Here is a 13,734-nt window from a genome sequence, read left to right on the forward strand (position 1 = left end):
CCCCCCCAGCTCATCCATGGAGATTCCTGGCAGATGCTCACCCTCATTAGGAGAAAATGGTCTTTTCTGGATATTACCACCAGTCGAGGCCTTAGGAAGATTTCTGAACTCAATTATGAAAATGACAAGCACTCCACAGTTCCTGTATGTTAACTAATGTGCTTCCAAACCACACCTGTGCTCAGGAGCTGTTGTCGGGACCCCTGCTGGGTAATAGGGCCCTTCCACCCCTTGCCTGGTGTGGTACCAGCTCCCGCAGCTCCTGAAGCACAGTTGTTGGCGCTGGTGCACGGAGACATTTTGCTCCTTGGGAAGTGGCTGCTCCTTAATTTGAATACTTATACTCTCACTAATTTCTTTGGGAGTTCTTGAAACTGAGTTTTAAAATACACACCGAGAATTTGGGACTAGGCCGTAACAGGCAGAAATAGGTTTGGTAAATGAAATTAACTCAATGTAAATATCACCTTCTTGTCACCCAGGAGGCCAAGTTCTTCCTGAAGTGCAAAGCCTTATCATTTGCATCTGGGCGGAGTGATCCGTGTTTCCAGTGAACAGTGAAGTCTCCTTCTCCATAGGTGGAGTGGTAAAACAAGGCGTTGTTTTTCTTCCGGCTTTAGGGGTCAGGCACCGTCGGAAGCCGAGCTGAATTACCTGCGGATTGCCAAATCCCTGGAGATGTACGGTGTTGACCTCCATCCTGTCTACGTGAGTAACATTTAATTAACACAAAATATTTTAAGCGGATGACATTTTTGTTAAAAAGTCAGAGGGAGTCCCTGAGGGAAGCTGCAGTCCTCTCGTTCAGCAGGCAGGCGATGCCTCCTCCTGTGCTTTTCAAACCCAGAGCAGCTCTTACAAGGATTAAACCCTAATGAGTTTTGCATGAAAGTCCGTGATCTTATTTCCATGTGTAGAAAACAATTCACTGGGCTTGCAAACACAGTCTGGATTACAGCTCCAAAGGGCTTAGCTAAATGTCAAGACAGTTTAAAAAAATCAGTCTGTAATTGATGATATCAGGCAGAAAATGGGAAGATTTTTCTAAAAATGGATTTTTATGGCAGAAAAACAAAGTTTTTGCCAGGTAAAGTGGGTGTTGGACAACAGTCCCGGTGCAGGGGTTGGTGGATCTAGGTTGTGTCGACAGGAGAGTGACTGAGCGGATAGAAATAGTTCTGTGAGTTTTCTTCAGTGGCTGTGGAAACCTGCCAGTGAGTACGCATCAGGCCTGTATCAAGGGTTCTAGAGCCAGGCCCTCCCCCCCGACATTTCTCTTTGACTATGGCTGCCCTACTTTCGCTCCTGCATTCATTTTCTAGCATGTCTGTAGCTCATTAGTGTTTTCTAAGACAAGAGAGTACGCTGCTTATTAATTCAGTTAGTCATTCAGGGTCTTGCTGTGTAGCCCATACCGGCTCCAGCTTCTCTTGTCTGTGCCTGTGGCATGCTGGGATTCGGGGCCTGTGCCATTGTTCCTGATTCATATTTCCTTTAGAGTTAGAAACATTCTCCACTGCACATTAGCGTGTCAGTGGAGGTTACAGAAGTTCCCTGATCATAGATACCGGGCTCACTGGAGAATGACAGGCTCCCCACTTTAAGGGTACCTCTGAGATCTGGGTAGCAGAGTCCTGTAATGGCGTCACCATAGTCCCAGGTGGATGCAGGACCCTCCCAACCTTTAAGAGCAGCCTGGACTGCGTAGTGAGCAATGAAAGAAGGGAAGAGAGAAGGACGAATCTTACAGACTCCATGAAGTAGTTGCCTTCTCCCCTGCCGCCCCTGCTAATCTTGGTAGGTTTGTGGGTGTTTAAAAAAAGACACCTCCTGGGAACTCTGTAGAGGCTTCTGCAAAATGCTGTGATGTTTGTCTTGATTCATAATCAAGTTTTTCAGCTTTGGAGAGTGGTAGGGTTGAGAACCTAGAGGAGACAACCAAGAGATGTTAGGCCTTCCTTCCCTCTGAGGAGGAGTTTCTAGAGATGAAAGTTGGCAGTGAATGGATCTTTCCAGAACGGTTGTCTTCTGCTCACAGGCCATTCAGTGGACAGCTCTGTGTAAGTCCTTGGTACCCACGTGGACTGTGGCTCTGTCACTTGGGGTCCTGTCTTATTACTTGAGATTTGTTGTTGCCTGGAGATGAAAGTTCTCCAGGATTTGCGAGAAGAGATCATGCTTCTCAATTTTGGGACAATCTTAAAATTACCAGTGGAGGTAGGAAGGGCTGTGATGGACCCCAGGAAACCAGAGCCTCTGTCTGCATGCAGCTACCTAAAATTTCTCATGGTAAACTGGGCCTCAGCTGTATCCACATCAGAGGGCAAAACCAAGACAAACCATTTCAAAGCACCCTCGATAGAAGCCGGTGGGTCTCAGGTTGTGGCTACAGAATTGTTGGAAGCCCCTGTGTGTTTTCGACACTAGGCCTCTGTCGCTGGAGATTCTGAGATAACTGATTTGGCGGCTAGTCTTCATCCGTGTTTTAAGCTGCATGGTTCCACCTGGATCTAAGCGCCAGCGTGTAAGCAGCAGTGGGCTGTCAGTCAGTGTTCCTTTGAAGAGCTGAAATCACACGTGTAGATTGGTGCTAAGAAAAATGTTCTTATGGATTGAGAGGCAAAAGAGCATCAAATTAGTTACTATTCGCTTAGCCAGCTTTTGTTTGTTTATTTGATGCCTTTCGAAACCTAGTCCAATATTAATCCAACAAATTATATTTGCTTGGCCAATTACAGCTTTACCAGGAGCTTCTTTACGAATAGTATAATGGTTTTAGGAGTATATGTGTTTGTTTGTTTTTTCAGGGGGAAAACAAGTCCGAGTATTTCTTAGGATTAACTCCGGTGGCCGTGGTTGTCTATAAGAATAAAAAACAAGTGGGGAAGTATTTCTGGTAGGTAAAATGTGGGGACAGCGTTAGAGTTAAAGTTGTGTAACTGTATACACTGGGCTTTGGGGAGCTTGTGTGCCAACAGGTTTGGCAGGGAAAAAAAAAAAAAACTTGTATCATTTCAGTAGTGAGTAGGAAAGTGGATGGAATTGGTTATAAGTTTACGAATCTGCTTCGTAACTTTCAGTTGTGGTCATTCTGGGCTCTCTCGTCCCCGGAACCATATAATGGGCTTCCCCACCCCCGCTCATGTGTGCCAGTGGACCATATATTCGGGGCTAACTGGAGTTTTAGCTCTAACTGGGGAGGGAGTGGAGAGATTGGGGAACTGTGGCCCCAGTGTATGTCTGGAAGGTGGGACCCTGAAGGCCAGGGGATTCCAAGCTTGATTGTGCATTAGTGGAGAAACGGGAGGGATATCCAGAGCAGAGGACATCCCCAACAGCACAGAGAAGAGCCTCTATCTCTCCATCTTTGTCTGCTGGATGCCTCTCCGGCTTTCTGAAAAATGAAGTGTCCTGGGAGCGGCGAGCACAACGCTGTCTGCTTTGTTTTCCAGGCCTCGGATTACGAAGGTGCACTTCAAGGAAACCCAGTTTGAACTCAGAGTCTTGGGGAAGGATGTAAGTTTCTGCGGGCATATAGCTTTACTGCGGGGGTGGGGGTTCTCATCTGCTCATTGGGCACCTAGAAGGCATTGTGAAGTGAGGCAACCATGCTTTCTTCAGCTGCAGCCACGTGGAACCACGTTAACTATGTCACACACACATTTCTGTGGAAGGGATAGGGAAGTGAGTGAGGTAGTGGAGGGGAAAATGTCTTTTTAGTTTTTAGCAAGAGAAAACAAAGCTCTCTGGGCAGAGTGGGGAACAGAGTGATCTACCTGCATCATCTCCGCAAGCTGCTTTTCAGTCCTGCCTGCGAGGGAGGGATTCACCTAAGCTGCAAGGTGTAGACTGTGTGGAACTGCAGAGGCGAACCTTCATTTTGCTCTGAAGTAAACAAAGCAGCCTGCTGGGTATCAGATGTTCTTAACTTGCTTTGTGTGATAGACAACTGGGATGGAAATTCTGGATGCTTTCAAGGGAGACCAGGAGTCAGGGGTGGGGTGGGTGGGGGGATGAGCGGGTGGTGGGTAGCTGCTGACCTCATAGCACCTTGGCAAGTTTGGGCACAGGGCACAGCGTGTGCTTTCACAGGTACACACCTTCACAGGTCGAGTTTAGAAGCTGGTCAAAGATGGCAAGGGTGCAAAAGATTCCTTTCAGCCTGTCTGTGAAGATGCTGCTGTCTCTTGTGCTGTTAGTGCCACCCGTGTGGGATAATCAGATGAAAGGGTGTTGGAGGAGGAATCCACCCCTCTGCCTCTTTTGATTTTTAACTTCGTGCAGAGTCAGACCGAGTATGGCATTGAACTGGCCCCTTTTACTCTCTCTTCATAACTTCTTTTCTTAGGCAGGATCTTGGTGTGTTTTCTTGTTTTGACCTCTAGCTGGGCAGCGCAGGGTAGCCTTGAACTCACAGCGGTCCTCCTGCCTCAGCTCCCTAAGTGCCGAGATTACAGGTGTGTGCTATCACAACAAGCTTTGAGTTGACCTTGTTTTGGCGCTAGAAACACTTTAGGTATAAGCCTGTGCGTATGTGACCACACACGGAGCCGCTGCCACAGCGGAGCAGCCCTGAGGGCTGGGGACATGTGTCCGTAGCAGAAGGTTTCATATAGACCACTCCTCCTTAATATCTGCTAAGTGGCGAATGGACCGATTTTAGAGGCGTACCACAAAGTCTGAAGCTCTGATGCTATCCGTTCGTTCTTCCTCTTGAGCAGTGATCCTCAACCTTCCCAATGCCACAGCCCTTTAATTATTTTTGTTGTTACCTCATAACTGTCATTTTGCTACTGCTATGAATCATAATGTAAATATCTGTATCTTCTGATCATCTTAGGCGACCCCTGTGAAAGGGGTCATTCAGTCCCTAAAGGGGTCGAGGTCCAGAAGTTAAGAACCACTGCTCTAGGGCCAAACAAACAAACAAACAAACCAAACCAAACCAAACAAACAAACAAAAACCCAAACTAAACAACAAAAAGGATTTGGCTGTTCTTATTGATGAAATTAAAATTGGGTTTTGGAGTGAATTTATGGGGATGGGAGATTTTAGGCCTTTCAGACAATGGCTCCCCCCTCCCCCAAAGTCACATACAAGCTTTTAATTACATAGTTTCTTTTGGTGGGGCATGGAAATTTTCGCTTTGTTTTTAACTGCTAATTAGATATGCCAGTGCAGCTGAAAAGATACACTAATGTATGAGTAAATTAACGTCATTTGAAAAGTAGAAAAGTTAGTTAGCTGGATTTTGTAGTTTTCCCCCCTCTTTTGCCAAAGGGTTCACATGACTTAATGCAAAGAATCCCATCTCCTAAGTGCATTAAAAATAATGTTTTGTAGGGGTGCTTGGACTCCCGTGGAAGTGTTCCTGTTGTTTAGAATCTCCTTCCTCTTAAGCCTAAGTTATTTTTGTGAGTTCCTTTATCTATCTATCTATCTATCTATCTATCTATCTATCTATCTATCTATCTATCTATCTATTTATGTTTGTATATATTCCCCCTTTAAAATTTCTTCTGTTAAGAAATTGTTGAAGTCGCCAGGGTTTGAACTTTCGGCTTCTTGAGCATCTCTGTTACCAGCCAAAAGCAAGGGCAGTGAGGTTGATGCCATTGCACCACCTCCCAGAGTCCGGCTCTGTGACACCAGATACCAGCCGCTGGGCTTCCTGGCTTTGAGATGGAACGGATGTTCCCACTGTCCTGGGTTCTTGAAGCCTGCATGTGTCAGTGACCTTTAAATAAGGTGCCAAAACTGGTCAGTTACTATGGCAGCTTTTCTCCTTATAGCCCAGGCTGGCTGTGACCTTGAGTTCCTGATTGCCCTCTTCTGCTTTCCAACCGAGGGGGTTACAGGTGTGCAAACGCCATGCCTCGTCCTAAATTTGTTATTAAATAGGCACATTAATTTAACCAAAACATTTCTATTTCCTGAGTGTTCTTGCTTGCAGCGCTTTTTTTTTTCCTTTCTCTCTCCACCAGGGTTCCTCTCTGTGAGTCAGTGATTTGCATAATGGTAGAATTAAGTTGATTATTATGGAGGCCTAACTCTAATCACAGATTGAATTAAAAAGCCCCTTAAAACCCATCACCTGGAACAGTAATCTCATTCAGCTTGAAAAATGGCTGAAATGCCTAGTCTGCTGGTTTTCTGGTCTGCTGGTCTGGTTAAAGAGACTTCGCTCCGGGCGCTCAGGGCTTTGAGCCCAAGTTCAGAGACACTTTCATGCGCTATAGACACTTCAAAGTGCACCGTGGTTTAAATTGCACCTCACAGAAAAGATAAACTCTGAATAAAGGTTTTGCATAGTAATGGTATAGGAGATGGGAAACACAACCCTAAAATTTAGAGGTTGATTGTTAACATTTTGGTATGATTGCTTGTACATTTTTGGGGTTCTGCTAGTGTGAATGTATCACGTGTTTTTTTATACACATAAAGAGATACTTCCTGTGTGTATGGCTGGGTACATCTTTTTAGTTGTCCTTGAGATAGAGTTGTACTCTGTCAACTGAATTTGGCCTGGCATCATGTCTTCTTGTTTCTGCCTCCCAACTGCCGGAGTTGTAGATAAGGACTCAGCATGTGTGTGCTTTTGTACTTAGTACTGCGTCATAGAGGTTTTCCTTCTTGTTATTTCCGTATATATTTGCCTGGACGACGAGAAAGAATTGGGAGTGCTTTATGTACGATGCACTGTGATACGGAACTCAGCTAAGTTTAGTGTCCCAGGATGTAAGGTCAAAAGGCCCCTGGCAACCCAACCAAGTGGTAGTAGGCCCTACTGGCAGAGCCTGGGAGAGCTTTGCGGAGCGGAGGCAGGAGGTAATGCTGGCTGGGAGTGGTCACTGTTGGTCAGCCCAACAGGTTGGTTTGTGTACACGGGTCTCTTCCACATAGTGAATACTATGTCACTCCGGCCCAGTTCTGTAAACGCCCTAATCGTGTCGCTTGGCCTGATCATATCTTCCGTGCGCCAGGCCCCCCCCCCCCATATTGTGGGCTTTGATTAGCTCCCTTCAGAGAACTTCTTTCTCGTTTGTGAAGTGGATGTTGTACACTGTGCAAACACTATCTTACCACACTGAAGCCAGGCAGAGCTTTCTTTCATGCCTCTCCGCTGTTTGGCGGTGAGAGTCTTACTCCCTCCCGGCTGTGTAGTCACGGCGGTGAGGTTGGATCTATCTCAGGGTTTCACGTAGGATGGCCATCTGCCCTTCTTGTCTGTTAGGTCTGATCTGCTGGCGATGATGTCACCTAATTTCTCCAGTGTTTAATTCCTGGTGTGAGCAGCCCCACCCCCAAGGTAGGAATTAAGCGGTCCACAGGGATGCACGGTAAATCTGTGCACGTCTCTCCTTGTCAGAATTCCCCTGCATATTTAGCGTTTACCAAGCATTTTGTCTAATCCAGTCTTTTATGGCGATGATGGGGCATGCTGGTTTTCTGGTTCTCCCGTCCCCTTCACATTTCTTTTCAGACCTCAGCATTCCACTGTAGGCAAGAGCCCTACCCTCTCTGCCTTTCATTTATTCATCTGTTTTGACATGGACTGACCACTTTTTCCCCCTCAATGATTTATGATACATTCCTTCACCTAGAGGCTTTGATGTTCAAGAATTCCTAGATTTAATTAATAGGAGCCCCCCCACCCCCCAGTCTGACCTCTGTGCTCCTAAACCTGTCTCCGTCATTATGTGGTACTTTTTATTGTTATTGTCAATTTTGCCCCCAACTTACGATCACCCACAACTCTAAAGATCCATGGTTCCCGGCAGTGGGAAATGGTCCAGATCTTGCAGCAAGGGGCGATTACTACTTCTTGGTGACTTTTCTGCCTGAGCTTTTCAGTGGCCAGAGCTAGAGAATCTCTGCAAGCATACATTCAAACACTGCCCCAAATACACATACATGATGTAAATGTATACATATGTGTGTTTTAAGTGTATACTGTACTTGTATATAGTTTAGAGATTATGGGTTTGCATCATGCACGCCTCTTTCTTACCTTCCTCATGTCCTTCCTTTGGCCTTTAGAACCTTTGCTGCCAGCGCCTGCACATTTAGTCATTTGCTTATTCCTAAATTATGTATCAAATAGCTTTAGAGTTGCTTTGGTCGGAACACCGAAACTGTAATTCTTTCATCCACATGTGAGGACCAAGGACCTGTGCTGTCTTGTGTTCACAGTTTACTTGGCTCACCCTCCCTCCCTTCATTCCTTTCGTCCTTCTTCATTGCTGTGGTTGTATATACCCTCACAATCTAATTAGGTTTATTTATTTCCAGTTATGGTTCCTTGTGCCTTACATTCTTGCTTGCTTAAGTCTATGTTTTAAATATGTGGACGACTGACGTTCTTCCAGAGGTTGAAACTGTACAGAAAGATAAACTGAGAGGAACGTCGCAAATACCCGTGCTCTTTCAGGCCTTTTCTTGCTCGTCCTTGAAGCTATTCAATTTTAATCCTTTTCAGTTTGTTTTCCCCATGGCTTTTTTTTTGGGGGGGGGAAGGTAAGAAAAAGTGTGTGTGTGTGTGTGTGTGTGTGTGTGTGTGTGTGTGCGCGCGCGCATGCGTGTGTATATGTCTGCTGGGGTGGAAGCAGGTTTTGTAATATGCCGCTGAGCCTCACCTTCCCCTTGTTCTTACAAGCTTCAGTGGGCGTGAGTCCCATGCTGTATTCACCCCACTGTCTGTGCCGGAATGCTCAGGTATTTGAAAAATATTTTGTGTCCTTTCACCCATCTGTGTGTTTGGAGTGGCTGTGTGGCATCAGTTCTCTGGAGCAGGATTGTTTAGCCAAAGGGTAAGTGCCTATGTGGGTTTTCTGTTTCACCTTTCTGTTCATTCCTCCTCAACTGCAGTCTCCTCTCAGAGTTGCACAGTTTTGTGTTTCCACCCACGGCATGAAAGTACCTGAAATACAGAGTATGAAGTGTGTCCCTCCTCTAACATTTAGGCCCTGATGCCTTGTGACACTTTTGTCTTTCATAATTAAGGATGAGCTGCCGGGAAGTGCATCACGGCGTGCTGTGCTTAGGTTACACCATGTAAGTTCAAGGCCGCCGCTCACCAGCTAACTTTGGGAAGTTTGCTGTTAATGCCTCACCTGTGCCCCTCACCTGTCGTGAAGGGTGAAGGATGGGGGTAGGAATGGTGATGGATGGGGCCTGTATTGGTAATGTCTACCTGTAGGAGCCTTAGGAGACAAACTACCCGGTCCAAGGCTGTATGAGGCGAGCACGAAGTCTGGGCTTCTCACTTGTGCTGTCTTGGCCGCTGAGCCTCCGACAAGATCACCTTGTGCCTGCCACCCGTGCCTTCGGGTAGCTTGTGCCGGGCGGAGGGAAGCCCACATCTGTCAGCCCACGGTTCCTCTGCTTTATTTGTTACTGCTCTTGCTGACTTTCTCCGTAATTAAGATAGATTAAACCATTTTTTTTTCCCAAAAGGAGTAAAAATTTTAGAGCGGAGACTGTCCGCTACCATTAAATGTAAATAAATGGAATCACTCCATTAAAAGCTCGTGTCTTTCCAATGTCTATACCTTCGATCCAACAAATGCAACAGTGTTTCCTCATAGCAGTCGGCAGCACGTTACACACGCAGTCCTTTCCCCAGCCCTTGCTTTGGTTTTTTGGGTGCAGAATTGTCAACCAGGGTGACATAGTGAGACCCTGTCTCAAAAAACAAACAACGACACACGGAGAGAAAAACCCAAGCCAAACAAAGCTATGCGCGCTCTCTCTCTCTCTCTACATATATATATTTCAACATGAACATACGTGCATACTATACATACGAGTGTGTGTATATAGAGGAATGTTTGTATTTTCTATCTTTTCAAACTGGAGAAATTAAAATACACTTTTTTTTTTTTTTCTGAGACAGGTCGCCTTGGCTGACCTGGAACTAGCTCTGTAGACCAGGCTGGCCTCACAGAGATCCACCTGCTTCTGCACTGAGAATGCTGGGATTAAAGGCGAGTGCCACCACCGCCTGGCTTAAAATACACTTTATTAATATACGCAGTTCTTTGACCAGATTAGTTCTATAAACACCCAGTCCCTTGCCTAGTAGACATTGACAGTACGTCCGGCCACATTAAACTGTGAGGGATTACCCAGCATGCCCCATACTTATTTGACCACAGACACCTGTATTCCCATGCCTTAAGGCACTGGTGTTGTGAGAATTATCATTTGGGAGCAATATGGTGTGTAGAGACCAAGCTTGGCTCAGAAGAACAAGGTGAGGTACACTCAGGGCCTTAACATTTCATTCTGACTCCTCCTTTTCAAGTAATAACAAAAGTGTCATTTGAAAAAACTCAGGTTTCAACTTGGCGTGCCTTGAGGGAGCAGTAATGAAAAATATGGTGAAAGCCGTTAACACAGAGATCAGGCCCGGTGTCTCGGGTCGGCCGGCACGATTCAGGGTGTAAAGCAGCAGTTACTCGCTCGCAGACACCAGAAAAGATGGACTTTCCTGACGTATTTAAAATCCTGTAGATCTGCTGTGAGTTTCCAACCGAAAAATGCGTACGTGTCCCAGTTTTGCTGCTTGCCTTTGCTTTATCAGCGGTTGAGAAGGAAGTTATTTTAGTCATTTGTTATCTTGTTTCTTAATTTTTTTTGTTTCTCCCTTCATGCCTAAAGTAAGTTTAAAAAAGTACAAAATACTTATACAAATCCTGTTTAGATTGAATGCAGAAATACCCACTCTGAAGTGAGACCTGGGTAGGAAGCCTCTCTGCCAAGGGTCTTCAGGTATTTGTGGCACGACTCTGGCTTGCCATCCTTAGAAACACTGCTCTCTCCCGCTTGCCAGTGGCCTATGCAGTGTATGTTCTTAAAATGATGTCTGTTTATGGATTTCTACGTGCGAATGTTTGTGTATGTGGACACGTGTGCCAGAGTGCACATATGGAAGTCAGAGGACAACCTGTGGGAGTCTGTCCTCTCCTTCCTCGTGTGGGCCCCAGGGATTGGAGTCAGGTTGTCAGCATTTACCCACTGAGTGACCTCGTTGGCCACCCCTGGCCAGTATCTTGAGTTACTTCTGGTGACCTTGGATGTGGGCTTATTTAATAGAATTGCGAATACCCTTGTGCCCATAATTCCAGACGGCTAAGGAAAGGCAGACATCCACCTGTGACTGAGTCTCCATGGAAACAAGGAGAAGCCAGCTGAGCCCAGGGCCCTGTGACACAAGCTCTTGTGTCAAGAGCACAGGCTTGAGAGACTCTGAAAACCGAGTGGCTTCTGTTGCCTAAGTGGCTGTGTCCTTATAGTGTAAACTGCTTCAGTAATCCTGTCAACAGTGACAGCACAAGGAGCAAATGCTAAGCAAAATAGACACACACACACAAACACACACACACACACACACACACACACACCCTTCTTTGAGCTCACCAAGAGAGACTTCCAGCAACGATGAGCAAAGAGACCAAGAAAATGAATGGTGCTCGGTAGGGAATTTGTGGCTCTACTACAGGTTCTGGTTCTTACAAATAATTCAGTACCGACATGATTGTCCCCAGAGACCCCAGGGACAGTGACACCCACAGTCCATATTAGCTACAGATGACTTTTGGTTAACGTATGAACTAACAAGAGCAGACCCAGACAGCAGCATTTCTTGCAGCACGAGTGACTGGAGCTTTCAAGGTGTCTGAGGAACTTAGCAAGCCTCGGGTGCTGGGCTAGGATGGGTTAGCTGTCCCGCACGGTGGCTTTCTTCAACTGGGTTGCTGAGCGAGTGAGTGGGGATGTGTGAATGGCCACGTCTGATTTGAGAGGGGCCAGGGCGCCTTGTCGGCCTGTTGGTACCAGCCGTCCATGACAAAAGTACACAGAGTGTACTCGGGATACCTGGCTCTCGTTTTAGCAACATTAATCTTCCTTTGGTATCCGGATCATTCTGTCAGTAACTCGACAGAAAACAGGCAGCTCTTTTGAAGCCTTCTGTAAATGGGGAATGCGTTCATACTTGCATCTGTTCACAGCAGAGGTAATTAGGAGGTTCCCCTGTTCCTCTAATATGCCTGTGCCCAAGAAAAGCCAAATTCCAGCTGGATTTGAAGTGCCTTTTATCTTTTCATTAGTGATGATAGATTAAAGTATGTATTAAGAATTAGACATCCCTTGACCAGCTTTCAATAAGAAAAGCAAAATAATACAGGAACATGAAGGATAATATATATATATATTCCAAAGGAAAGTTTGAAATTAGGAGAAAAAAAAATTTTTTTTTCAAGACTGAATAATTTTAAATTTCCTCTGTACTTCTGGAAATTTGGGTTCTATGTAAATTAAGTTTTAGGTACTTAAACACCTCCTGGCTGGAGGCTTTTGCTGAAGTACATGTCAGAGACCTTGTTCCCAGCTGCTGTTTCCACAGGTGTTGAGGCCCCATGTACACCACCATGCCTGGTGCGTCAGGGAAGACGGCCTATCCCAGTGACGTAGGGAGAGGCAGCCTGTCCTGATGTATTTCCTCTCCCTTAGTGACTTAGCCCTGTAGAAGGCACTCTCGGGCAAACGGTGACATGAGTTCCCCAACACTGTGGTTAGCACAGTCCAGTGGCGGCCAGCTCTGGAGATGGGAACTGGGGACAGTGGCAGAACGGAGGGATTGAATTGTTACTGTGAATCACCTTGGGTGCCTTGTGCGCGTGCGTGCGTGTGCACGTGTGTGCACGTGTGTGTGTGTGTGTGTGTGTGTGTGTGTGTGTGTGTGATGGGAGCCTGAGATTTCTTAACCCCCTCCAGCCTCTGCTTTTCTCCAGCCTCCGTTTCTTTTGCTATTGAGGTAAAGGATTCTCTAAATTCACTGAATTTCCTCCTCATCTCTAATATTCATGATCCTACGTCTTATACAAATGTCACCACATACTCTCGCTGTGGGAAGCAGTAGCCGCCTTTGAAGCCCATTCCTTGTCCTGTCCGTGTCCCTTGAGACTTCTCTTTCCTGCCTTCTGATACCTTGTCTCCCAGCTCATTTTGACCCACCTCACAAGCGTCGTCCTGTGATTCACCTTCAACACCCACTCTCTCTCTTCTGGCCATCTTACGCATTCTCAGGGGACAGTGCTTATGTCAGGAGACGGGATCTCTCTTTTGAGTGAGGCGCCTGTGTGCTCACTGGCCTACTTGGCATTCTGTGGGCATTTCAACTTAATATCTTGGCCTGACCTGGCTGTCCATCATCTCATTTCCCTGTTTGCTATCCACTGACAATAACACCCAAACAGCAAGGCCGAGAATTCCCCTAAATGTCTTCCTTTCCCTCGTAAGATTTTGGTAGTGGGCTTTGCAGTAATGCGAACCTGTGGCCTGCGATAGGCTTCTGTCCTATCTCACATTTTACAAATACACTCCTAAGTTGACGGCATTATTCCATTTGGGTTTGGGAGGGACTTCCTGTATACAGTGTCAGATTCTTTGTTAAAATGGTGGACAGATATTCCAGTTACACCCCCCCCCCCCCGCATAGCCAATATTGTGTTTATGAGTCCACAGGGTGCTCATTCCACAGGATTGCTGTGTCTGTGACTGGTGTTTGGTTTTTAAATTTGAAGCTAAATTAACAGCCTATGGCTTCATAGAGCCTATGGTACTCGTTCTGTTTTGCTTTGATTTTCTCTTTAGCCATTTAAAATAGCATTTCACACAGAAACACACACACACACACACACACACACACACACACACACACACACACA

At 46.0% G+C, this 13,734-nt stretch overlaps 1 protein-coding gene across 1 annotated transcript in view; it reads left to right on the top strand.

Annotated features, from left to right (window-relative positions):
* Epb41l4a (erythrocyte membrane protein band 4.1 like 4A) overlaps positions 1-13,734 on the top strand; it is a 149,449-nt gene that overhangs the window by 90,340 nt on the left and 45,375 nt on the right. The window contains exons 5-7 of the mRNA XM_055625702.1: positions 621-708; positions 2,808-2,896; positions 3,453-3,516. Of these exons, the coding sequence (XP_055481677.1) occupies positions 621-708; positions 2,808-2,896; positions 3,453-3,516 (241 nt within the window). The remainder of the gene's footprint in view (positions 1-620; positions 709-2,807; positions 2,897-3,452; positions 3,517-13,734) is intronic.

Source organism: Psammomys obesus, unplaced genomic scaffold (assembly GCF_907164565.1).
Source record: "Psammomys obesus unplaced genomic scaffold, mPsaObe1.curated_primary_1811, whole genome shotgun sequence".
Lineage (NCBI taxonomy): Eukaryota > Metazoa > Chordata > Mammalia > Rodentia > Muridae > Psammomys > Psammomys obesus.